This window comes from Glycine max, chromosome 11 (assembly GCF_000004515.6).
Source record: "Glycine max cultivar Williams 82 chromosome 11, Glycine_max_v4.0, whole genome shotgun sequence".
NCBI classification, from domain to species: domain Eukaryota; kingdom Viridiplantae; phylum Streptophyta; class Magnoliopsida; order Fabales; family Fabaceae; genus Glycine; species Glycine max.
In genome coordinates this window covers 5,410,765-5,436,956 of record NC_038247.2, presented here as the reverse complement: position 1 = coordinate 5,436,956, position 26,192 = coordinate 5,410,765, and the positions used below count along the sequence as shown (strand labels likewise).

At 34.0% G+C, this 26,192-nt stretch overlaps 4 protein-coding genes and 1 long non-coding RNA gene across 6 annotated transcripts; 2 read left to right on the top strand and 3 right to left on the bottom strand.

Moving 5' to 3' along the window:
- Positions 1-521: 521 nt before the first annotated feature.
- Positions 522-2,259, bottom strand: LOC100527909 (uncharacterized). Of its 2 annotated transcripts, none has more exons than NM_001248576.2 (3): positions 2,155-2,259; positions 1,385-1,679; positions 522-1,078 (listed from the first exon to the last, which is right to left on the bottom strand). In NM_001248576.2, exons 2-3 carry the CDS (start codon positions 1,652-1,654, stop codon positions 656-658), a joined length of 693 nt encoding a protein of 230 aa, NP_001235505.2. In that variant the 5' UTR covers positions 1,655-1,679; positions 2,155-2,259; the 3' UTR covers positions 522-655. The 2 variants fall into 2 exon arrangements, with proteins under 2 accessions (NP_001235505.2, XP_040862328.1); XM_041006394.1 differs by lacking the exon at positions 2,155-2,259 and adding an exon at positions 1,941-2,148 and having other exon boundaries at positions 525-1,078.
- Positions 2,260-3,577: 1,318 nt separating this feature from the next.
- LOC100790386 (protein WALLS ARE THIN 1) lies at positions 3,578-6,009 on the bottom strand. The gene is made up of 6 exons (XM_003537568.5): positions 5,631-6,009; positions 5,470-5,532; positions 5,266-5,382; positions 4,587-4,989; positions 4,142-4,293; positions 3,578-4,009 (listed from the first exon to the last, which is right to left on the bottom strand). Exons 1-6 carry the CDS (start codon positions 5,807-5,809, stop codon positions 3,835-3,837), a joined length of 1,089 nt encoding a protein of 362 aa, XP_003537616.1. The 5' UTR covers positions 5,810-6,009; the 3' UTR covers positions 3,578-3,834.
- Positions 6,010-7,110: 1,101 nt separating this feature from the next.
- Positions 7,111-14,226, top strand: LOC100789851 (uncharacterized). The gene is made up of 13 exons (XM_003537567.5): positions 7,111-7,382; positions 7,500-7,658; positions 7,889-8,137; positions 8,221-8,340; positions 8,874-8,954; positions 9,444-9,530; positions 10,214-10,309; positions 11,024-11,077; positions 11,172-11,375; positions 12,267-12,392; positions 12,642-12,707; positions 12,824-13,123; positions 13,461-14,226. Exons 1-13 carry the CDS (start codon positions 7,320-7,322, stop codon positions 13,935-13,937), a joined length of 2,082 nt encoding a protein of 693 aa, XP_003537615.1. The 5' UTR covers positions 7,111-7,319; the 3' UTR covers positions 13,938-14,226.
- A 4,825-nt stretch (positions 14,227-19,051) lies between these two features.
- Positions 19,052-22,354, top strand: LOC121173020 (uncharacterized). The gene is made up of 3 exons (XR_005887100.1): positions 19,052-19,274; positions 20,301-20,399; positions 22,039-22,354. It is a non-coding gene; the product is annotated as an uncharacterized lncRNA (long non-coding RNA).
- A 318-nt stretch (positions 22,355-22,672) lies between these two features.
- On the bottom strand, positions 22,673-25,873 carry LOC100797973 (protein SHI RELATED SEQUENCE 1). Its single transcript, XM_003538818.5, has 2 exons — positions 24,104-25,873; positions 22,673-23,467 (listed from the first exon to the last, which is right to left on the bottom strand). The coding sequence occupies exons 1-2, from the start codon at positions 24,741-24,743 to the stop codon at positions 23,103-23,105; spliced, it is 1,005 nt and encodes a 334-aa protein (XP_003538866.1). The 5' UTR covers positions 24,744-25,873; the 3' UTR covers positions 22,673-23,102.
- Between the last annotated feature and the right edge of the window lie 319 nt (positions 25,874-26,192).

Genomic DNA, 26,192 nt, shown 5'->3' with positions numbered 1-26,192 from the left:
GGCAGAATCGTTTAGAGATATTGTGGCTTGGTTATCTTCCTCTTGGGCCTTTGGTTTGTGTATCTGCTACTGCTGCTTTATTCCATTCATAACACATTGTGAAATATTTTTTTGTTGAAAAAAAGTGAAAATAGATAAGCTAGAAGAATTGGATGATGTCCTAGATGCTGATATCAAGGGCGTGCATAGTCCTAAATGGTGAAGCATTTGTTTTTTATGTGCAGATATTTTGCACTGTGCCTTTTCGTGCTCGTGAAATGCACAATGACTTTATCACTTAAACAAATAAAAAAATAAACGATGTCCTATTCAGTACTCGATGAAATAGGATAACAGCTCCCTTCCTATTTCGAAACGTCAAACACAGTTAAGCCCTGGCATCAATAAGATATGGGGCAGGAAGGGGCCAATCGTGTGAAAATAACTTATGCGAGAATGAAAAATTAAATCTTAGCCATTCTAATAATTAATAAGAAAGTCATTCTCCTTAGATATATCGGGCAAGATATCAACTAACAAACTGATACCACAAGAACAAGCCTTTTACATTTAGCAACAAAAATTATCTGAATACAAAGTACATGGTTAATTGGATCACTTCCATCACTTGGAATGTATTACAGTTTTATACAAAGTAGAATAAGAGAAACAGATACTACAACTGAATCAGGTTCTTGAAACAATAAGTAACAAGAAGGAACCACCCAATAAGAATGGAAGTGAAGAAGAACCAAAACTTTAGGAAGGTGAAGCCCCCGAATAAGACTCCAAGAAAAAATATAACCACAAATGGTAAGATAGACCGAAGCATAGATGTTTTGCTGACCCAACGTCCATTGAATAAAACGAAAATTGCCAGATTCACCACATTCCATCCGCCAGACAGAAAACCCAACCTGTTCAAATTATTGGCAACATACGAGTGGCAGTTGCAGGTAAAGAGATTGTAAGATAAATGTTGGAATTCTTGAGTGCTTTTCCTTAGTGCATCATCCCAAGTCCTCAAATCTCCTTTAGTTTCATCCTGAATGTAGTGTTCCTCACCATTGTACACAGACTGGACTAAAGGGACGCAACACTGGCAACAAATATTTTAAACAACATTAGATAAGCAATAGATGAACAGAAAACCAAAGGGCTAAAATCAAGTTCCTTTGAAATATAACTCTTCGCAGCTTCCATCTAGTGTATATCACAGCATGATGAAGAAATAAAAACACAAAAGAAAGTTACAGACTCGAAGTTGTTTGACAAAGAACCAAGAGTCTCATGGCATAGTCTTGCTTTCTAATTCTTGATTTGTCACTGCCTTAGTTTAGGACAATTTGTTTACTAAGGGGAAGCAAACCTTTCCTGCGTTCACTTCTCACAAAGAAAGCATTACCTTTTCTTTGGGAATTTGAATATAGCGGGTGGCAGCTCCAAATGCAAAATTGTCCACACACACAAAATTAGGCCCTGCAAAATCCAATATCACTCCATCCTCTCTGCAGATGCCAATGTGACCGATGCAAGGAATGAACCACGAGATCACAGGAAGTGGTGACCACACAACGGAGCATGGAAATCGAGCCCTTTTCGGATCAATTTGCATAGTTTGGGAATAACTTCCTTCCATCGTCTGCTGCTGCTTGGTATCCGACTCTGCTTCCATTGCAACACTTGCTAGAACTAGAACACTGACTTGCCAATAGACAACAAGCAATTATAAAACTGAAAATAATCAACATATACATATACATAAACATAGTGTCTAATATTTCCAATTATTTGAACCTATGCCAAATCATCAAACCAAGAATGCAGGTCTATTAACTACTATTTCCAATTTAAACGATTCAAGTGAATAAACTATGGAATTCAAATGTTGCATGACTTTTAAGGTCCCCAAATTCTGGTTTCAAGAACAAGCAGGGCGCTAAACCGAGATTGACCACTACCTACTACATCGGTCCTTACACAGATTCAGATTTCAAAATTCGAGATTGAAGTTTGGTTCGTGGAATAAATTGATGGGAGAGTGATAAATATAAACAACACGGGCGATTGAAGATGAAATTAGAAAGCAGGACGAGAAACCCTAGCAAAGGCAAAGGCATGAATTATAGTTAACACAGAACATGGAAATAAGAGAAAGGGATCCGATCCAATCACCTTGTAAAACAGAAGCAGAAGAACAGCTACTCGCAAACTATGTAACTACACAATTTCATAGCCTAGTCATTAGAAGAAGGGACCTAATTTGTATAATTATCCACTAAACTTCCCCCCTACTTTTTTCATCTTATTTGTTGTATTTCTCTCTTTCCTAAAGTGTGAAACAAATATTGTTTAAACTTTTTTCTATCATCTTATCTTAATTTCTAGTTTTATTTGCCTTTTTTTTAATAAGAGATGAACAAAATTGTTTGAGTAATTATATCAGGCAAATTGATAAAGTAAAAGTGGTTTTAAGTTAAAATGACTAAAGAATTGTGTGAGTAATTATATCAGGCAAATTTAACCAAAAGTGATTTTATAGTTTCAAAATAGATTAAAATAAATAAATAAAAATAGATGCTATTAGTAATATGATAGAAAATAGATAAAGTATGAAATAAACTTAAAAAAATGAAAACAAAATGATTTTGAAATTAAGTGCATGTAGAAGAATTTTCATGAAATTGTGTGAGCTGATTTTATTAATTAATTACTTGATTATATATTTGGTTAAATTTCTAAACGTGGTTTGTGATTTAAGTCCTGATTGATTTTTTTATTAAAAAAAAATAAGGAAGGGAAATAAATTGAATTTCCCCCTAATAATTTGTCTTTTAATTGAGAACAGAGCAAATAAATTATAAAAAAAAAAAAAAAAAGAGGAAGCGCAAATTAAGCAACGAAGTCACTAGTCCCTGATAAAAACCAGGCTACTCTGCCATCCCATTTGTCCGATTTGGCTTCCTTTAACACAAAAACGAGTCACATCATACATCCTAATAGTTAAAATGAGTTCTTGATGTCAAGATCACCAATTATGATCCTTGATCAAGTAAGAAGCTAAAACCAACTTGCTACAGTGATAACATTGTTGCAGTGATGCATTGTCTTTGAATTTTAACTTCTATCATCAGCAAAAAAAAACACATTGAATTTTCAAAAGCATTCCTCTCTTTACTTCCATATCAAACTGAGTTTGAAAACAAAATTGAGGCAAAACTCAGTTCAGAAAGGGACCTAACTAAAAATCAAACAAGAGTTTTTTTTCAATTTTACTTTTTGAACCTAAGCTGGAGATCTACCAACTGAAATTATGATTGTAGCTCCTCCAATAGAAACAAGGACTCCAAGCTAGGACCTTAGCCACAGGATCAATCCTATTCAAGTGCACACTCTCATATTTACGTTTCTCATCTAGGAATTGAACAGATAAGTTATATGACGAGTTTAATTTATATAAATGGTCAAACATTCAATACGATCTGAACATTTTTTCATGTCACCATCCTATTCATTAGGCTTTTGACTCTTAACAGGTTATATAATTCAGATGCAAATAATAACTCAATAGTTATAAAAAAAACAAACCAACTAAAAATTATTTACCAAATTTTTTTTTTATTGAAATATACAAAAAAATCAACTAAAAATTAAAATAAAAAATAACTCTGCTACCTAAATGTTTAGGGGTTCAAATTCCCCAATTATGATTATGTGTAGACTATAGCAGAGGTTGCCAGAATTAGTAATAAAACAGCTAATGACCCCGCTGCAACAAAGAAATGTTGGGACATTAGGTCACCATAAGGGATTTTCACATATTTACCATCATCTAAATTCTTTCCCCTCTAACTTCTAAGAGCTTTGTGTAGTAATCAATCGTTGGATGAGGAAAGAACTGTCACTTTTTTCTTCCCAATGATTCTTGGGCTCAATGGGGACTATGACCTCTTTGGCATACTTGGTTTCTTGACTTCTTCCCCAGACAACAAGGTACAAGCCGGATATAATTAAGAATGCTCCAATAATGCTGCACCTCAAAATTGAAAATAATAAGATTTCTTTAACATAAACTAACAACGCTACAACGTTTAGACTTCCCTTTATTAGCATATAACATTTTGTCATTAGAACAAAAGATGCTTGGATTATAAGAACCTACCCTCCCAAGAAGAATTCTTCACCGAAAATAAAAGATGCCATCACAGATACAAGTAATGTTTGTAAAGGTAGATAAATTGAAGCAAGCACTGGCCCTCCTTTGCCAATAGTCCATATCTGTATTGCTGATGCCAGCCCTGAAGTCACCAGTCCCTGATACAAACAAGCCTATTCTGTCATCCTATTTGTTATATTTGGCTTCCCTTAACATAGAAACGAGTCACATCATATATACTAATAGTTCAAATATGAATTTTCTTGATGTCAAGGTCGCCAATTATGATCCTTAATTAAAGCCAACTTAAGCCTGCTACAGTGATTGTCTTTGAATTTTAACTTCCATCACCAGCCAAAAAGAAAACTCAGATGTCAAGAAAATAGAAACATCAAGAGAACCAAAATGCCAAAGAGAAAAACAGATTGAGGGATCAATTTAATTTACAAACCGAGAACAAGGCACTGAAGATCTCTCCACTAGAATTGAACTGCCAGGCTTTGGAATCCGTCTCAAAAAAGGCTGCAATTGTCAAAAACTGCACAACACCAAAGAAGCATGTAAAAGCAGAAACTGTGAGTGGGGCTGAGTATTTTTTCAGAACAAATGCTTGCATCACAATCCAACCAGACCAACATAAGGAGTGACCAAAGAGATAGATGCCACCCAAGTTCCAGTTCTTTCCTGTGGCATCCCCCAATACAGACAAGTATTGTTCCTGATGTAATGCTAAACGCGGAGTATAAATAACAGGTCCCTTGTAAAGGGTAATGATTGAAGCTCCTCCAACAGAAGCAAGGACTCCAAGGACCTTAGCCAGACCATCAATCCTGTTGAAGTGCACACTCTCATATCTGCACTTCATATATATAATTGAACAAATAAGTTATACTCGAGTTTAATTAATGAGTAAATAGTCTATGCAGTCTAGAGAATCTTTAAGCTCTCATCCAATTACAAATTGTCATGAATGATAAGTTTGTTAACTGTGCATTAAAGTTAAAGTATTTATACAAGCATTCAATGTAAAACATGTTGATACAAACATTCAACAAAATTTGATCATTTGATCATGAAATCATCCAATTTATTAGGCTTTTGACTTTTAGAGGTTAAAGATCGTAGCTTGCCTGAGTAGAGCAGCCATCAGAAAGGTAAGTGCTGGAACAGAATTCTGCATAGCAGCAGCAAAAGTAGGTGATGTTTTCTCCAAACCCAAGAGGTAGAATCCTTCTTTCATTGTTATTCTGCCAGAATCAGAAGTGGGGTTAATTTTAAAATTACGCCAAATATGTCTTACTAATCAATGGAGTGGCTTCATGAAGAGATCGTACCCAACAAGTCCAAGTAGGAAAAAGTGTAGCACACAGTATCTGGTTATTGATGGCCTGTCTTTCCTTGAAGAGAGTAAAACAGATACAGAAAATAATAAAATAAAAGGTGAGATAGCTTAACAGGGGATAATTAAAGTGATAGAGCTAAAGTGCATATATACTTCTCTGAAAAATATGCGAGGGGACCCAGAAGAACCAAGGCGGTGATGTTTCTATGGACAGGAAAAATAAGCTTGCTTACGCCTGTATCAAGTGCAATTCTCAGAAATATATGATTTCCTGCATAACAAAATTGTAAAAATGTTAAGGCTATGTGAAGATTAGCTCGTTGAGGCATCATGTTCTTTTAGTCTTTTCTGTATTGGTTGCTGATGACTCCGTAATCTCAATAGAGATGCAGATAGTAGGAATAGTGAATGAGCAGTGTTGAGAGTTCAATCGTTTAGAACTGTTTTACCAGGAGAACGGGAGGGAGGGGGATCTGTCTGGAGGGCAGATCCATCTATGTTGTGGACTAACGAAAGAAAAACAAAAAAAAGGATCCCATTTGTTTTTTTTAATGTATAACATCTAAAATGAATTTTGTCGTTTATGGGTTAAAACTTAAAACTTGTTTGTGGACTCGTATCTACCGCTAGTGTGCTAGCAATAAGATGGATTGCTTAGTTTGCATGTGATTGCAAACTGCTCTTTGCTGTTATTTTAGTGGATCTCAAAATTTTGTATCTTTATAGTCCCGAGTCAGAGATAAGGATGTTTTTTTAACTCAGTTGATTATAAACTAATTTCATTTTAACATGTTTGACACTTGACTAAGAAAATTTTACATGAATATTATTATCAACTTTATCATTAAATTTACTATTTTTAATAGCGACAATCATGTTTCTTCATCTTCTTTTTTTATTCTTCTAACCCTTCATTTTAGTCTATGTAAGTGGGCTTAATCTTATGTAACCATTCTCTTTAATGACTTTATAATAAAAATGCCAAATATAGTAAATAAAAATATTTTTTTAATAAAATTAAGAATTAAAACGAGTAATACTTACATTTTTAAATAATAAAGGATATTAACAAATTTTGTAATCCTATAACTCTTATTTTCTCAATTAAATGGTATATTAATATCTTTTAATCCATTTTGATTTGAACTTTGTCATAACTTTATAATTAGGTTTTATAAAGTTTGTTTCTTCTTCTTTATCATTGAAACTCCAATGTCACACACAAATGATCTTTGGGTTGATAGGTTGAATAATTGTTATTTATTTCTTCTTTTATTATATTATTGTGTTAGTGTATTAATATAATATCATCGTAACATATCATCGCAGTAATTTTTATTAAAAAAAATTGACGATACATTAAAATGGATCAAAATTATTAAATTTTGAAAATATGAGGAACCAATTATGTAATATAAATTTTGGAAGGATTAAAATTATACAATGATAAAATTATAGAGACGATTTTTTTAAAAGCCTACTATTTATTCAAAATTAAAGAATAACATTAAAAATGTTATAGCTTACTCTACTTTATTATTCACCCTCCTTATTTAAAAAAAAATAAAATAAAATTCAACACAGTGTGAGATACTAATAAATGATCTTGTTCGTTAATCATGTGATCAAAAGAATTGAATTATGATTGATGCCTCTAGAGAAGAGATTAATTCTTAGTTTCATGTGGAAGATAGGTTGGATTAATTAAAAAATTAAAAAGAAGAACAAAATATTTATAAAAATTATGTTCACTGGTTCAGCCATAAACAGTAGAGTGTACAAGTCAATAGGTGGGCGTTAGGAGAGGAAGAGGAGACAGCAGCCGAATTGCACACCCGAGTCATGAGGAAGCGGGATTTGGCCATTCTTATGCTCTCCGCTTTCGCTATTTTCTTCACTCTTCAGGTACCCCACCCTTTACTCTTCCTCTCTTCTCCAACTCTCACTCACAGTAAAACCCTAATAGATGCAATCTCGCACGATCCAATTTTACTTTTATTGCTTAATTTGATTGCTTTTTAGCAAGATGGTGGTATTTCGTTCAAAGATGCGTGGATGCACCTAACCGATGAATATCCAATCAAATATGAAGCCGAACGCCTTCCGCCGCCGCTCGTCGCTGATCTCAACGGAGACGGCAAAAAGGAAGTTCTTGTGGCCACTCACGATGCTAAAATTCAGGTACATTAAATTCAGAACTTGTTTACTCTTATGCACTGCTCTCAATTTTGGTTCACATGTAACTTTTCATTGTTTGTTTTGGCTTCCTTTGCAATTCAAGTGTCAATGTGTGCTTAACACTAACATTTTCTAATCTTTACCTGCTTGCTGATTTAGCGTGATAATAATATCTTTGTTCTGACTGGTACTTGTATTGGTAACTGGGTTGTGTAATTGTGGTGGGGGTCTAGGTTTTGGAGCCCCATAGTAGGCGCGTCGATGAAGGATTCAGTGAGGCACGTGTGTTGGCTGAGGTGTCTTTGTTACCTGACAAAGTACGTGTTATGACTGGGAGACGCCCTGTTGCCATGGCCACCGGCTATATTGACCGGTATAAAATTGGGCAGCCACAGAAACAGGTTTTGGTTGTGGTAACATCGGGTTGGTCTGTGATGTGTTTTGATTCCAACCTTCAAAAGTTGTGGGAAAATAATTTACAGGTATGATGTTCAGTTGTACTATATGATCCTGTTATTGTATTAGGTTTGGTTGAGCTTACTAATTCTTTTAGTGGTTGTTATAGGAGGATTTTCCACATAATGCTCACCATAGGGAAGTTGCAATCTCTATAAGCAATTATACTCTAAAGCATGGAGATACAGGATTGATAATTGTCGGTGGCAGAATGGAAATGCAGCCACATGTATGTGTCACTTTCCCCCCTTGTTTCCTGGTTTATTATTCAAATTTGCTACGTATGCCTCTTCCTATGTGCTAATGGAAAAAGTTGCAATATATACCCTTCCTATGTGCCAATGGCAACACTAGCAATATATCGTGGATGGTGTTTGTCATCCTTTTCAGAAAGTAAAGACTAATAACAGCTTATGAGTGACATAAGGTTGTGGCCATCTTGTTTTCTTTTACACTCTGCAAGGGCAGATGTGAAAGTTCCTCAGCAATTTCATTTGATGAAATGAAACATGTTATTAATGTAGGTTTCATGATATTTTTTAAATTTCAGAAATTTTTATTTGTTATTTGATTCTTATAAATCATAATGATTTTGGATTTGTGCATCTCTAATATATGCTCAGAATTATTACTCGTTAATACTTTGTATTTTCTTCTAATTCAAACTTGTTTCTTTGCTAAAATTGGTAACTTGGTCTTTTTGCTGTCTTAATTTGTGAATCAATTGTTTTGGTATAGCTGTTGATTGCTTTCTACTTTCAGATTTTTATGGACCCTTTTGAAGAAATGGGTATGGGTGCAAGGTTTGCTGAGCAACATCAAAGAAGTGCTGCTGAAAAGGAGGTATAGACATGTCACTGATGGATGCCAAATTTTGTGCTTTTTTTTTTTTGCCACCTTGTAGCATGCTAAAGGATACCTATGAAAAACATGATGCAGTTGTAGTGCTTAATTAAGTGCTGGATTTTGGGTTAACATATTTGTTTTATTTAGTTCAATTTGTGTCTTCAAGGTTGATCTTAATATTTTACTTTCTTAAACTGTCAATTTGAATTCCTATGCTGATAGATAGATAACTGTAAAATTTCATCAGGGCTCGGTATAATTAAGCCAATAAACTTTATGCACTTTGCAGCAAGTAGCCTAAGAATCTGGACCTATATAATCAGACAGCTAAATAAACAGGAGACAGTTTAACTCCTTACAGTAATTTCTTCCTTTAAATTTCTCTTTTTGGTGAAAAATGTATCAGTTAGATGTCTGTTTTCTTCTTATCTTTAAGTGGTGTGGTGGAAGATTTTGACTATTTATTCTGATCCTTGCCTTCGATAGGCTTCTGGAACTGTGGATTTACGACATTTTGCATTTTATGCATTTGCTGGTCGATCTGGTGATGAACGATGGAGCAGAAAAAATGAGGTGCTGTGCTTTATTCTTTGGTCTTCTGTATTTTCTCTTGTTTGGGCATTGTTACCATGCTAAAATCAAACTGAGATAATTTTATTATTTAAGAATGCATTTTTCTTTCTTTATATTTTCTTGGCTTGAAGGATACGTTTTTCTATCTATAAATTCATTAAGTGCACTTTTTGTAATCTCTCCCGTCTGCTTTATGTTTGAAAGTTTATCTAGGTGGTTGCAATCCAGGAAGGAACATGAAAACTGAAGAAAACTTATAATTAAAGTAAAAAGAAAAATACAGAATGTATTGAGATAGTCTGGTGTCAATAAATTATACCCTTGAAGAAGAATGTTAAAGCTATGCCGTTAGCATATGTACTAGCATTTTAATCCACTGGTGCTCAATTATATATTTTCCCAAAAATACCCATGATATATGGAAGCACCTCGCAATAAGCATCAACGTTAGTCTTGCTTGTTTTTGACACCAGATTAGATGTTTTACAACCAACATTATGGTCAAGTCTGGTTGAATGTGATTGATGCTGATCTGACATTTAACAACAACTTCAACCGATTGGCTACATGGATAAAAGTCATAAAACAACATTAATGTTCAATAATCTAATGCCTATTTTGTTGAATACTCTGTGTAGTGTTATCCTTATTCTAATTACTGCTATTGTCTTTTCATTATTTAGAACATTGAAGCACATTCTTCAGATGCATCACAGTTACTTCCACAGCATAACTACAAGCTTGATGTTCATGCTCTGAATACCCGTCAACCTGGAGAGGTACTTACATTTTATCCATTCAACAAAATCCTATGGGTATGCTGGATTAGTGAAATGTGATGGAGTAATGGTATAAAAAATTATTTCCTTTATAACCTAACCTCTCATCAGTCACCAGGCAGGATTTGGGGGAAAGCAATGAAATCATTGTTTTTTCTTTTTCAAATATATTGATTTTACAAAACCTAGAAATATAGTTGTTGGTTTTACTATTCTTCCTTTTAGTTCAGTTTAAATGTTATGTGTAAGTAATGATGTAATTCCAAATTAATAACTTTTTCATTCCTTTCCTTTTCTCGTTAATCCTCTAAAGTCTTAGCAACTTCCAAACAAAGGCTAAGTAATACCATCCATTCTCACTCCATTCTATTCCACTATAATACACTAAAAAATCAAACATAAATGTGTTTAAAAGTGTTGTTTCTCTTATTGTCAATGTGTTCCTAACATCCTATAGACTGGAGACTGAGCTCCTTGTCATATATTCTAGTTATCCACCTTTTATCTTACAATGGTCAACCATTAAAACAAAATATTTGCTTGTTTGTATGAGCTTTACGAGAAGAACTCCAGCCATCAATCCCTCCATTATGTTTGGAAACACTAACATATGCACATAGTGGAGTATTTTGTTTAAATTTAATGTTATTGTGAAATCATTGTAATTATAGATATCCTCCTAAAGGTTGCTTCCTGTGACATATGAAATTCTAGTTTGAATGCAGGGAATTCAGAGAATCGATCCTGGGAGTTATGCCTCATCAATGGGTACATTATATTTGTCAACCTTGATTATCCTTCTGTACTAAGGCTTAATATTAATTACTGTCTGTACTTGACATTATATAAACATGTTTTTCAGGCTAGGAGAGAAGATACTTTATTTAAGCTTGCCCACTTCAGGCGGCACAAGAGAAAAGCATTGAAGAAAACACCTGGAAAGGCTATAAGTTACCCTTTTCACAAGCCCGAGGAAAACCATCCTCCAGGGAAGGACTCAACCAAAAAAATTTCAAACATAATTGGGAAAGCAGCAAGCTATGCTGGTTCAGCAAAATCTAAGAAGGTTAAATGCTATAGCCATGTCATGCTACTGCTAACAAAGCTATGTTTATCTTTGATAACTTTTAGTCATACGAATTCAGTTGTGTTGATGTAATGATAATTAGTTTTAAGATGACTATAATTCAACTACTCAAAATCCTTTTCAAACAAGATTTAAGCTAGAAGCTCGTTTTCTTCATCCAGTTATAGAAAGTGCCTGTTTACTTGCTAACTGCTACATATCCAATCTTTATTTTATGATTTAAGATTGGTATTCATATGCATCACCTATTGGTGCTTAACTAAAGTGCAATATACTCTGAATTTATCATGATAACTGCTTTATGAACTTGTTTTTTGATCATGCAGTGAACAGATGTCCAGCCTCATTATATTTACTTTTAATTAGTTAAGTGACACACACACACACTCATGATTTCAGAATGCTTAGTTTATGGAGCCAAGATATGTTATAAATATATATTGGCACATTGATGGATAGTATGAATAACATGTACCCCCCCTTTTCCTGGTTTGCTATGTTGAAGTAATCTCTTTTGCATCACATTATTTATTTTTAGTTTTCTTGTCATTGGCTAATATGAGACTAGTTTTTTAACAAAAAAATCGACATGTTATGGCACTATGAGAAAATAAACTTTTTGAGAAAGATGGAGAAAGAATTTGCAGTCATAATGTTTCTCCCTTGGAATGCTGCACCTTCCTTATGTTCCTACCATAACCAACTACACTCAAGTTTTGTGGGTTCCCAATGTTGTTGTGTCTCATCAGAAATATGAGATTAGGTTTTTAACAAAAAAAATCGCCATGTTATGACACTATGAGAAAATGAATTTTTTGAGAAAGATGGAGAAAGAATTTGCAGTCATAATGTTTCTACCTTGGAATGCAGCACCTTCCTTATGTTCCTACCATAACCAACTACACTCAAGTTTGGTGGGTTCCCAATGTTGTTGTGTCTCATCAGAAGGAGGGCATAGAAGCTCTTCATCTAGCAACTGGTCGAACAATATGCAAGGTAAACTTAAAATATGATAAGGTTACAACACAATTTTTTCTAAATAATCTATTGAGGCCCAAGTCTGCAAGTAGTTGTATGGCTGCATCTTCTGATACTTTTTTCCACTTGTGGAGCACATTGATTTCTTAGTATAAACAGTATTTTATCCCGTGATTGTACTATTCAGCTTAAATTTTATTTAGCTCCTTCATTTAATTCTTTCATTAACTATTATGTCTTATGTAATGATAAATTTGTTTATTTCAGTTTCATCTCCAGGAAGGTGGTCTACATGCTGATGTTAATGGTGATGGAGTTCTAGATCATGTGCAGGTTCAATTTGTTTTTTACCTTTTTTAATTGAAAACTGAGCTACATCATATTAATTTGGCATGATAGCAAATGGAGGATGTTCTTGTGCCTGACGTCTGGAATATTCATCTTATCAGGCTGTTGGAGGAAATGGTGCTGAGCAGACTGTCGTTAGTGGGTCCATGGAAGTGCTACGTCCTTGTTGGGCTGTTGCAACGTCTGGTGTACCAGTACGAGAACAACTCTTCAATGTATCTATTTGTCATTATACCCATTTTAACTTATTCCAACATGGAGAACTTTATAGAAGCTACAGTCAAGGTTCAGATACTGCTTCTTTAGAGGTAGCAACACCTATTCTAATTCCTAGAAGTGATGGTCATAGGCATCGGAAGGGAAGCCATGGTGATGTTATCTTCTTGACAAATCGTGGAGAGGTATGCCAGCCATTGTTTGACTTCTTAAGGTTATAACATTTTTTAAATTGTTTGTTGAGCACTAATGCTGTTTCTTCATTATTTTTTATCAAAGTGTTCCCTGTCACAATTAACTTATATTGATGGCTTTTTTAGATATTCACGAGGGATTACTTCTCTGAAAGAAACTTTTACTGAATGTTGTGAAATTTGGAATTTTTGGATTAAATTGGATGTGACCATTTGAAATAATGATCTTTCGAAATATTGGAGAAGTTTTTTCTAGTGCTTGAATAGGTTCAAATGTAAACATTTAAATAATATTAATTTGTGACTTGGAAAATATTGTTCCTTGCAGATTACATCATACTCCCCTGGCTTGCATGGTCATGATGCTATTTGGCAGTGGCAACAATCAACTGGTGTTACATGGTCAAACCTACCCTCCCCATCAGGAATGATGGAAGGTGGTCTGGTGATTCCCACACTAAAGCCTCTTTCCTTACGGTTGCATGATAATCAAGAAATGATCCTTGCTGCTGGGGAACAAGAAGCCGTGATAATATCACCTGGAGGTAGTATATTAGCCACAATTGAACTACCTGGTCCACCAACACATGTCTTGATCACTGAGGACTTTTCAAATGATGGGCTCACTGACCTTATTCTTGTCACCTCTCATGGAGTATATGGCTTTGTTCAGACCAGGCAACCGGGTGCTCTCTTCTTCAGCATGCTGGTTGGCTGTCTCATAGTCGTGATGGGGGTTATATTTGTCACCCAGCACTTGAATTCCACAAAGGGGAAGCCTCGTCCCTCATCTGGTCCACGGTGAAAAGCCGAAATTGAAATCATACTCGCCTAACTTTGCTGGCACTATTGAAGAAACGGAAAACAGTGAGCTGAGCGCAACCAGTGGAGAGTCAAAAGTATTCAAAATGCGTAGAATTTAAGGAAATTATGAGGAGGTGCTGAACAGTCTTAGACTGTTGATTGTAAAATTTGGACAGAATGTAGGAAATTTGATGTTATAATATTATAAGGAAATTTATGCTGGCCGCTTCAGGGATTTTTTACTGCCGTTATGAGGAAAAGCTATACTGTACACACTTGTTACCTGTTCAGAATTAGTTGATGCACAAGAGAAACTCACCAGACGGTCTTTCCTCCCAAAGTTCCTCTCCATATTTAGGCCAACTGACCAAGTTCCTTATGCATGGGAATAAGACTATTATATACAGTTCTTGAAAAATGAGAAGGATGGTTTATTGAAAAAATAACGTTTTTTTATAAGCATCAGGAAACTACTTGTTGAAAAGTGTTTTTTTCAATTTGATCAGTCTTTTTTTTATATAATATTTTTAATGTAGTGTTTTAATCCATTTCAATTTAGTTTTTTTATAAAACCTTTTTTATGAAACAGCACGGACCAAATAGAGAAAATTTCTTTTGTGGAAAGAAATAGCAAATTTTCTCCCTAGGATGTATCCGTTTAAAAGTAGCATATATTGAAACGTATGTGGATCAATCTTCAATTGTGGAGAATTTTGCATCAATAATAAACCTAGAATGTGTTATGTATTTTGATTTCTGACTAAGGATCGATCAGCTGATAATAATGCTTTTATTCAGAACGGTAGTGATGACCGACACCCCTAAAAAGGAATGCTAGTGATAGTTTTTGTTTTGTTAGAGTGAAAGAACATGCTTTTACTCGTGAAAGGAAGAAAAGGGTTAGAAAGAGAAATCAGTTTATTGATACTTTATTACTGTTACTTTCGGGAAAAGGAGGCATAGACGTGCGCAGCTATTTTCAAGGTATGTCTGGATCACTTTGGGGAATTAGTAATTTCTTTGAAAGAAGCCTCATCCCCAAATTTCTTTGAAAGAGTTTTCTTATTGAAATTATCACTTGCTTTTGTTTCAGAGATTCAATTCAGTCAGCAAATAATTGAATTTCTTCAACATATTTATTAAGGTTTGATTTCTGATAGTGTATAAAAGAGCATTTATGAAAGATAAAATCTACTTTAATAATGTTTATCTTAGAAACGTACTATACCTCTATTGCTAAAGCTATTTCTGACCCACCACATTTAACCTTAGCGAGGATATTTGATTTATTAAAATTTAAAAGCTAGACATAGCAAAAAAAAAAAAACATCTTTATAGGAATTGATCCTCTAATTTGATGAGAGGGTCCATTTTTCTTGTTTCATGCTTGATTTTCAAAATGGATAAAAGACAGACATCACAAAAGTTGAAAACATAACCAAAGTTTTAATACTATTATTACTCAATAAACCTAAGACAACTTTTTGTCCCACATATAATATTACCAAAATATAAATATAAATAATATTAACCCAAGATTGAGTTAGTTATGAGATTTGAATATATTCGGTGATAGGTTCAAACTTAATTATCACAATGTATTAAACAATGTTAAGACTATTAATCAAATTTAGCTAAACTCTATGAATGATGCTAATTGACAGCAGAATATTCGGTAAAACAAAAAGCTATACTATGAAACCTAGAGAGACATGGTGGAGTAAGAAAAAGAAAGAGAAAAAAAAAAAAAAAAGCAAAGCAAATGAAATGAAATGAAGAAAATATCCTCTATGAAGCCTTTAAGATTCATTCGTAACTTGATGTTCAAATGGAATTAAGGAAACGGAACGAATTGAGAAGCTTCCCACCTAATAAGAAGATTTAATTAGATCTAATTAGATCGCACTTTTATATTGTATTTTTTCTAAATAAAGTTCAATCATCAATGAGTGATAAAACTTCTGTTAAGTTTCTTATAGTGGTCATTGTTGAGTGATAGTGATGTCGAATGATGCTCTAATAGTGGCATATTAGAATGATATCCTTGGGTGAAGATGATAGATATCTCGCAGTGATTCCGTGACAAAAGCTAGCAAGCCTTAATGATTTCACTCAATGTTTTTGTTTATTATTGAGTGATGCTTCATTTGGCACCATATCCCTTGACGATCCCGAGTCTTCACCGGACAATTCTTGCTTTATAAGAACACAATGGAAATTAAAGAAAAATTAGAAAGATTACTACTTATAAGCTCAAACCTAAAGTGAAAAAAGAAGAGCTCAAGATTATTCAAGTAACCCAAGTGAAAGAAGGCTTCCCTTGGCCCTAGTCTTGTTAGGCCCATTCTTTATGTTTTCATTATGTTTCAATTTGTTTTTAATTGCTCCTATTAGAATAGTATTGCCTATGAATTCAAGCTGAAGAGCTTTCTTATAATAATTGATACAATAAGCCAAAGAGCTTATTGTTCCCAAGCAGTCTAATTTCTATTTTGATAATCTAAGGAATGACATTTCAATTATATCAATCACATCTTTTTTATTTCTAATTGTAGTTCTTATTAAATATTGTTATGAATATTTGATTTGATTTCATGTTTAATTTTGAATATTATGTGTTATGAGTTATATTATTTAGAAATGAAATTTAATTTTTGATATTATAAAGTTATGAATACTATATTCTTCATCCAATATTAATATATTATCTGAAAAATAAAATAATTTCAATTATTATTAAATCAATCATGATTAGTTCATAAAACTTTAATTATCTTTATCAAATGAATAACTAATGAATATAATTTAATTAGTTGAAAAATGCGAATGATTTATTGGAGATCTCCTACTATTTGAGTTTAATTCTTATGAATCAATTAAGATATTTGTTAAATGAACTCTAAAATAGTACCAGTATATGCTACACATGTGCAAAAATAGTTTCTTACAATTACTTGAAACTACTTTACCCATCGCTGCTACTAGCCCACGATCATATCATATAAACTTTTTTTTTTTTTTTTTACGTTTGTGTTTGTTTGTTTGATCTTAGATAAATTTAGTAAATCTAGTCGAAAATTCTTAGATGGTTGAAAAATTAGTAATTGAAAAACTAATAAATGATAGCTGTTAGGTTAGTTTAATAAATTATAAATTTTTAGTTAAATTATCTATAGTAACTGATTAACATAGGATGAGATAAATAAACATATTTATATGATATTTTATATATTTTTATTTGATAAAAATATATTTTGAAACATTTATAATTTTATTTTTTAATTAATTTTGAACTATTATAATTTTTAATTTATAGATCAATTATTTTAATTACATTGATTAATTTTAATTATTATATATTTTATATTGTGTATTATATTGTTAATATTTTCTTATTTATATCAATCAAGTTTAAAATATAGTAAAAATAACATATGCTTAAATTTTCACCCAAAAACATATGCTTAAATAGAAATCATACTTTCATTATGTTAATTAGTGTGATATTAGAATATCTTTAAATATAAAGTTAAAAAATAAAATAATAAATGGTGTAATGGTTAAAATAAATAGTGTAATATAAAAATATTTTAAAAATAATAAAAATAAAATAAAGTATACCTATCACCTATCAATATCTTAAAGTATACTACTAAAATCATAAAATAAACTGTGTAACTAAAAAATATCTAAATAAAAAAATTATTATCTGTTATTCTCAATATCTTTTGTAATAAAAGGATGAAAGTAAGAAAATTAAATCATATATAAAAAGGATAAAAATAATAAAATTCAATATTGTGAGTGAAAGAAGATAAAACAAAAATAATATTAAAGCCTACTTTTTATAGGAAAAATAAAAGGAAAATTTCATAAATATTTTAAACACAAATACAATTTAAAAAGCTAAAATTAGAAGTTAAATTTTAAAAAAGCACTACTTAAAGTAATATATAATAATAAAACATTATAAGCTACTTAAAAACAATTGTATTAAACACTACTAATAAAGTAAGAGAAGTTTTTTAATTCTTAAAAAAGCTAAATGAAGTCTCGAACATATCTCTTATATTTTATTTCTTAAAAAAAATAACGGTATATACGTCATAAAATACAATACTTGTTGCACGAGAATGAACGATGTAAATCAACATGTAAGGATCAAAGATCTCCTGATATAAAATAAAAATAAAAATGGAAGGATCTATTAAAAAGGGTTACACAGTACGATATATATATATATAACAGTTGAAAAGAATGAGTAAAAATTTTAATATTTCTTATTTAATAAATCATGAGATAGCTTTTTAGTCACACACACAGACACACTGCACACATTCAGAATGTTAAATCTATTCATGAATAAATCCAAATTCCATCAATGCTAATCCACCGCTAAATAATATGGCAGGCATGCAGAACAAAATAAAGTTATACTATCAGTTGACTACTTATGTAGAACTGTGTTGTGTTGTAGTATACTAGTATGTACTATCCTTCCCTCCACATGCATCAAATGAACCTACAAAAATTAAACTACTCCAACATCAAAAGAACATGCGCGTGATCAAAAACAAATAAATATATACGAGGGTTTGTTGATCACTTTGTTCCATACGTGCATTATTTTCGACCTCAACAAACATTACCAATCTTTAATTACTCCTCCTCTCCCCATATACCTTTGTAATGAACAGCACACACACCTTCCTTCATTTCTCTCATTAGCCAAAAAGACTTTGAAGAAGAAAGAAAGAAAGAAAGACATGGTAGAGTCATCCCCAACCAAACCAGCAGAAGAAGTCCTTGTGGGACCACCACCACTGCTACGGCACAGAGCTGAGACCACCATTCCATTATGGTGCACACTAGACTCCTACACACGTCTCTGCCTCACCCTATGGTACTGCTATCTATGAAGTAGCAGTACGAAAACAAGACCCCCACACCCAACTCATTATTCTGCAAGAAGCCCTAGTAGTCTTCATTAGATTTTGATTTTGCTGCTTTTATTTGGTCCTGCTTTGCAACTAAAATCTGTTCATATCAGACTTCTAATTGCTTACACCTTCAATTATACAACAATTATTATGGACACGTGAACTGTTATGTCTATTTCAAACTGCCCCGGCAGTGCATGCCAGTGACATCTGTTTCCAAAATTGAACCTTTTCACCTTTTTTTCACATAATATATAGCTCTGGAAAACTAGCATTCACAACAACTGTACACAACACCATAAACCACTACTGAGGCCTAGCTTATATATGATCGATCCTTGTGACACCGGGAAGCTGTTTTCATTAGAGTTTTCAAACGCTGCGGCTATGAAATCAAGGTGTGTGTATATATATGCTATCCCCTCATATGTCTGTCAGTTTTAGTACTTTTAACTTCAAATTAATGTAGTAACAATCCGTTATGCGTCTATGATAAAAAGAACCTTTCATATCTGCAAAACAATTTAACCAGGGCAAAAACTCAAATACAAGCTGGATTTTCGTGTTATTTTGAGTTTTTTTAATAGAGCTCAATATGCTAGGGCTAAATAACAAAAGGCTGCCATGTTAAAATAATTTGTTAATCAAAACAAGGGATACAGTTGAATTGTAATATATAGACGCCAAGATTTATCAATGAAGCCATTGGAGTTTGAGTTTATTCCCTTGCTTTCGCGTTGGCACTGGCACAAGTCCACTATGCTATTGTACTTTTCATTGCATGAGAAAGAATACGAATCCAAGAAAGAAAGAAAGAAAGAATTAAAGCGGGAAGAACACGGAGGTCGCCACTATCACCCACGTCGGTGGCAATTGGTAAAGTGGTCTGAGTAAGTATTTTACAGTTGGGAAACAAAAGAATTAACAAATTCCTATTTCCTTTGGCTTCATTTTGTGCCCAAAACTTGTACGTACATACACAGTAGAGGTCTTTTAATTGCTAAATATAGAGCCGTTCCACATGATACTACCATTTTGCATCCACATTAACGCTTGTTATTTTATATTTCGAAGGTAAATTTTGTACGACAAACACTAGGAGGCAGCATCTCTTGTCAGAAACCAAAGCAAAAATACTTTTCTACTGCTCTATACCCATTTGTGTCATGTATTTATTTCTTATTGTATTAGATCGAAATATTTATAATTTAAAATTTATAACAATATTTAAACATGACCAATCCTGCACTAGAGGGGATTCATTCATATAATAACATGGAAGTACGAGGCAAATGCACCAATAGAATACTATAGGTGAAATCCAATACCAATGTTAGTTGTGACTTGTGGTAATTAAAGTTTGGTTATCGACTTAGTCTCATCATAAGTTGCGTACTGAAAACACTTACTTTCCAATGAAGCAGGACACAACCAAAATATCAGTAAGTTGCTTGAGGAAGTGACTAATGTGCAACATCCGCAACCAAGACTGGAAAATGAACTTACGGACAAGTTCGGATAAGGTACTTCTAAGTACACTGTTTCACACCAAATATGCATTTTTACTTGTATACATGTGGTGGTTACTTCTGATTGAGAACAAGAGTAAACCGCTATCTGAATAAGGCATTTGGGCATAAACATGGTCGCTGGCATAACATTTATAGGATAGGTTTCCAACTCAAGTTCATCATGAAAAAACAAAAAATCAATAGATACGATGACAAAGTCAAAACCACAGCACAAAGAAGAGAGATTCTACATTAACTTTTTTTATAGCGCATACAAGTTCCAATTAGTAAACCAAAAGACAAATTGCAATTCGACCATCTTGGGATAAAATGCTTGTATATATATGCCAACATTTTATGAAGTCTACAGTATTCATCCATTAAATTAATATTTTTTTCTCGTAGATAAATTTATAACACTGCCTTCTATAATAGACGTGACTGCAATATATTTTACCATTTACTATCAAAACATATCCCAAGCATGATAATATCTTGACAGATAGATTGTTTCCTTGGTTCATTACGTTTTGCGTATAAACACGGAAAACATAAAAATAATTCGACAACGCAAAGTTCTTAATTAACAATTAAAAGTTCTGACATCTCTATTTCATTCCCGTGAACTTTGACCAATCAAATAAAAAACATTCAAACTCAAGACTAAAACCTCTTTATGTAGAAGAGAGAATAGCATTAACACTAGCTTTTAACTCTATAAATTCCAAACTTCATGCAATCGAGGAAAACTAAACATAATTGGCTAATGAAGTGTCAATTCCCCGAGATAATGAACATATAATCCATAACTAGTCAAATCCAAACTGAAAAACTTTTCAGAAACCAGAGACGACTTAATAGAATCAGGAGATCAGACTTTCGTCAGTTAGATTCCTATAACTTCATGCATTATTCTTCAAATGTAGCTTTTTATAACTAGAGATGTATCCAATATCTTAGTCCAAAGTCATGGTGCACTACAAAATAAACAATGTATGACATTCATTTTGTAGTCTTATTAACTGTTTTTTTATTTGAAATCTAGTGTTATTTACTTAAATAATTATATTACCATGTTTTCCATTATAAATAAAACTATATAATAAGGTAATCATATTTGACAAATATATAGCGTTAGAAATATTTACAGAGAAAGGAGAAATGATTACAATACGCCATTGTGTATGTTTAGACATGCTTAATGCTTCGGATTAGAAATTGAAACCTACATAACTCAATCAAGTCATACGGAGTGCGCAAAATCTGCATCAAATCGATGTGAATATTTAGGTTGAAAATTAAATATTACTATTTATTAGAATAAAATATTCCGAATACAGCTTGCAAGAAAAAGACAGGTTTTTCAAAAACATAAAATGCATAAAGAAATGCAATTAGTCTTGTCTCTATTATTTTTTTGCATCTTACCTCTCCTGTGTAAAAAATCTGAAATATATTAACATAAAATAAAGTATTCTATAAAATAAGAATATATTATGATTTACAACATTTTAAAAAGTTGACTATTGATGCTAGTTATTATCTAGATAGGTTATGCAATTGTGACTATAAAACTTATAAATAATTATTTTTACCATAACATTCTAGCACACATCTCATGATAAAAACTAAATTATGTGATACTGATCAGAGAGTACAGGGGTATGCAGTCATGAGATGGAGAGAGCATGTTGCATCACAAGGTTTCGTATCATGCTGACATCTTAACCTTTCCTTTTGTTTTACTTATTTTAGTGTTTTTGGATCAAGCAACATTTTGTATTATGCCATATGCTATACTCCTTAGACATAAAATGGAGTGTTCCCCTACATACGTATAGTTTCCTGCATGTGCATTAAATTTGAACACTTTGATTAGCAATATTTCCTCTTTAGTAATCAATGTCACATCTATGCAAAGTTGGACTGAATAAGTTGTTAGAGTTACAGTATCACATGGGGAGAGAGATCTTTCACCTTTCAAACTTGAAATGCTCATATGAATGGTTGGACCGCCCATACCGAAATATGGAAAATTATTATTGATTTAAATAAATAAAAAAGAAGAAACCATCGTTGAGAATTAGTCCAAATGAAGATCAAAACCGTGTTTCCAGTTCAATTTCAAACCGGCAAGCATACGGATAAACAGGAAGAAAAAAAATAGCAGCTTCCAGGTTGAGAACCAACCAGACAGCGTGGTATGATTCAACCATGAAAGGAAAAACCAACCCCTAAAAATAACATTAAAAAAAACGACCACAAAGACGCAGAACAACCCAGCATATTAGAACCAGATGTCCATTAATATTGTACAGAGAAAGAAACAAATTAAATAGCATTACCTAGGTAACTAATTATATATCCTTAATTACCAAGAAAAAAAGACAAGTAAGATACTTTTCGAACTAATTAAGCATTGATAATTTGCATTTGCATAAAAAAAAAAAAAACACGGCACGTTTGCATTTTCTCTTGTCCTCTTTTTCTTCATTCTTTTTTTTTTTTCTTTTCATTTTCTCCTACTTGAATGAGTATCATGAAAGTTACGACTACATGATGATCATAAAATAGTGGAAAGGCAAAGTTGGTGATCGAGGGGAGGAGGGAATAGCCAGTAATAAGATAAAGGGAAGAGGAGGATTGCAGTAAATAAAACAAAATGAAAATGAAAATTCTGTTTGTTTGGTTTTTCGTTTGGCGTTTGTTTGTTGATCAAGATCGTGGGTGAGGGAAGAATTGCGTACCGCTACCAGGCATGAAGGAGTTAAGAGGAGCCGGATACAAGGAAGAAGGATCAACTCCGAGTGGCTCCGAAACAATGGCACCAGTGGTTAGGTTCAAGGCACCAACACCGGTGGAAGAGCTTTCCCCAGCAGCAGCAACAGCATCCATGTAATTAGTGTTCATACCTTCTGGACCATAGTCATATAAAATTCCTTTGAACACATGTCCTGCAATGTTCACAGCCGTTGAGTATGCGTACTCCTCCTCCGCCTCCTCGTCCATGGAACTCACACGTACGCATCTGAACTCCGCAGCAGACCTCACCACAGCCGGGAAATTCACCTCCTCTAACCCTTTTTTCATATAAAATAATAATAATTAAGGTTTAGAAAAAAGAAAATAGAAACGAGTTAGAATTAGGTAAATAGATGATAGATGCAGATGATGTATGTTTGTGAGTTGTGAGAGTTAATAAAAGAAAGGAAATAGAATCTAAGCAAAGATACTGAGACAAATACATAGATATGATAGAAGGAGTAAAAATGGGAAATGAATGTGTTGGTTTGCGCCAGTGAGTGTTAGCAAAGAAAGAAGGAGTACAGTCAGTCACGCAGAGAAAGAGAGTAAGAGAGAGAGAGAGAGTGAGAGAACAGCTTCTAGCTTCTTCACAGTTGGGTCAGGGCTCTACTAAAACAACAGTGCTTGGGTAAAGAAAAAGGCGAGAGAAGTTTTTTGCTTGACACACGCAATCGATACCGTCCTTGATTGTGTGTATGCTTCCAAAACTTTCTCAGTCGCTCCCCATATCTTTTCAGAGAATTTCCCTCGACGCGTCTCTCCATTATTCTTTTCTTTCTCATACACGTTTCCTTGCCTTTTCTTTTCCTCTCAATAGTCAATCACGCAAACTGTGAGGTGCTTGTGCAAACACATGTAGGATGACAAGACATAACATGAAGAAGCTGTATTATTAGTATTTGTGTATATACCTGAGGAGGAGGGGTTAGAAGGGAAGCGAGTGCAGGCGAGAGGAGAATGATGATGATCTCTCGCTCTGTGCCTTTTGGGAAGGTCTCCTCCAGCAGAAGAAGCAGGTTCGAGGGTTTGTTGTTGTTGTTGGTGTTGTTGCAACGCAGAAAGTTGTTGTAGTCGTTCGCGACGACGTGAAGCGGGGACCCAAGTGCTCTTGACATGGGTTTGGCAATCGAAGCCGCGGCTCTTGCAGCAAGTTCTGCACCGCATGTGAGGGCAGTCTTTCTTAGCTTGGTTCCCGCAGTCCTGACAGCTAATCCCTCCTCCTGCGCTACCGCCACCGCTTGCTCCAAGAAGGAAACTGGATCTCGAAGACGACTGATCGTCAGAGATGGGCCTGCTGGGCCCAACGCCCAACGCGGAGTAGAGATCTTGGTGAAAGAGAGGGCGCGGCTGCGGAGGAGGGTCATGGCCCATGAGCTGTTGTTGCTGATGTTGAAGCTGTTGCTGGTTCCATAGCTCAAAGCCGCTACTACCTCGGTGGTAAGAGGAAACGTCATCATTCTTGTTACACCAGAATAAGGTATCCGGAGGAGGGATTTCCTCTTGGGGATTGGTGTTACCTCTACTACCTCCTAGTGAGAATAAACCCGCCATTCTTCTGCCTCCTCTTCTACTGATCCCGACCTTCGAAAATCCATATCAAGAACAATACTACCTCGATCGCCAGCCAGCCAACCAAACAACCCCACTAACCATAAACTTACGCAATTCTAAATAAATAGAAATAATTAATTTCTAAAATAATCCAATCCACGACAGCTGCTTCTGCTTCAATTAATTTCCCTGCGTCTACAATTTGGGAGAGAGAGAACCACACAAAAGATCAACTAGGGATAGTTTTTCTTTTTTTTTTTTGGGTCTTAAATAAATTCTTTGGTTTTTGTGTGTGCGTGTGTTGTCTCTCTTCTTTTTCTTTTTCTTTTTCCTCTCTCTCTTTCTATGCTTAACTTGTAGAAGTAGGTGTCGTGTGGTGGCTGGTTAAAGCGTGAAATTGATTTGAAGGATTGTTAGTTGAGGACAGACGAGGAAACAGTGTCGGGGCAGCGTTAATAGCGCCTTCAACTCATTCTCTCTCGGCCAGCGGCGCCAAGGTGCATTAATAAAAGCCACGATCACAAAAGCGCGATTTACAGCCCTGCAAACGCCGCCATGACCTTCTCTGCTGTGCTGTGCTGCCTCTCTAATTTAAGCTTCCCATCCCATTTTTCTTTTTCCTTCTCTCTCTGATTCTTCGGCAGAATTTATGAGAGAGCTTTTTTTTGGTTCTGACCACTTGGCCTTTTGTGTCTGTGGCCTGTGGTGTGGTTAAGTTAGCAACTTAGCACTATCACAAAACGCAGTAAGGAGTAGTTACTACTCTCTCTCTCTCTTTTTTATCAAAACAAAATTCTAATGGAATGGATGTCATTCATCTCATCTCCACGGCCCATACTAATTCCCATCCCCATCCTACGTTCCACATCCCGCCACGTGTCAAACAAAACAGCTTTCTGCGCCTTTCGTCCTTTCCTACCGGAAAACCCGCTGCTTTTCGTGACACATTGTCCCTTTTATCTTCCTTAATTTCTATTAAAATTAAAATTCTTCTGTCCCCTCTCCCTATCCATTTATCTATACTTGTACTAGTATTTCTTATTACTCCGTAGTATTAATTATTTTTAATTATGATTCTCTGTAAAATTATTTTGAGAGACATTGACGAATAGGAGTATGAAATTAATTAAAATAAACTCCAGATAAATTGACCTTGCGAGAAATTTCTCGCGTTTGCCTAATCGAGGGCTTCGTTTTCCCTACTGCAATGAACGAATGAAATCAACTTTGGTGCAAATACTAGTTTGTTTATTGAGGTAGAGAGATTTTGGATGGTGAAAAAGAGGTAACTTGATCGGGTTTCCATAAAAATAATCATGTGGCCTCAAACATTATGTGCCGGTGAAGGGGAACGTACACAGCGCCACCACATCGTGATCGTACTTGTATTCTTTTCGTGTTCAATTCTGTAGTACAGTGTTATTTTGTTTTTGGTTTTTATTATACTAG

What these genes read in the sequence shown, in the direction of transcription:
- LOC100789851 (XM_003537567.5), top strand. Translation starts at nt 7,320, where the DNA reads ATGAGGAAGCGGGATTTGGCCATTCTTATGCTCTCCGCTTTCGCTATT. An exon ending in ATACCCGTCAACCTGGAGAG is followed by an intron (nt 10,310 to 11,023) that starts GTACTTACATTT and finishes ATGAAATTCTAG; the next exon opens with TTTGAATGCAGGGAATTCAG. An exon ending in GAGTTCTAGATCATGTGCAG is followed by an intron (nt 12,708 to 12,823) that starts GTTCAATTTGTT and finishes TCATCTTATCAG; the next exon opens with GCTGTTGGAGGAAATGGTGC.
- LOC100797973 (XM_003538818.5), bottom strand. Translation starts at nt 24,743, where the DNA reads ATGGCGGGTTTATTCTCACTAGGAGGTAGTAGAGGTAACACCAATCCC. An exon ending in TTCTAACCCCTCCTCCTCAG is followed by an intron (nt 23,468 to 24,103) that starts GTATATACACAA and finishes ATATGAAAAAAG; the next exon opens with GGTTAGAGGAGGTGAATTTC.
- LOC100527909 (NM_001248576.2), bottom strand. Translation starts at nt 1,654, where the DNA reads ATGGAAGCAGAGTCGGATACCAAGCAGCAGCAGACGATGGAAGGAAGT. An exon ending in TTCAAATTCCCAAAGAAAAG is followed by an intron (nt 1,079 to 1,384) that starts GTAATGCTTTCT and finishes ATTTGTTGCCAG; the next exon opens with TGTTGCGTCCCTTTAGTCCA.
- LOC100790386 (XM_003537568.5), bottom strand. Translation starts at nt 5,809, where the DNA reads ATGATGCCTCAACGAGCTAATCTTCACATAGCCTTAACATTTTTACAA. An exon ending in CTCGCATATTTTTCAGAGAA is followed by an intron (nt 5,533 to 5,630) that starts GTATATATGCAC and finishes ACTCTCTTCAAG; the next exon opens with GAAAGACAGGCCATCAATAA. An exon ending in CTGATGGCTGCTCTACTCAG is followed by an intron (nt 4,990 to 5,265) that starts GCAAGCTACGAT and finishes TATGAAGTGCAG; the next exon opens with ATATGAGAGTGTGCACTTCA.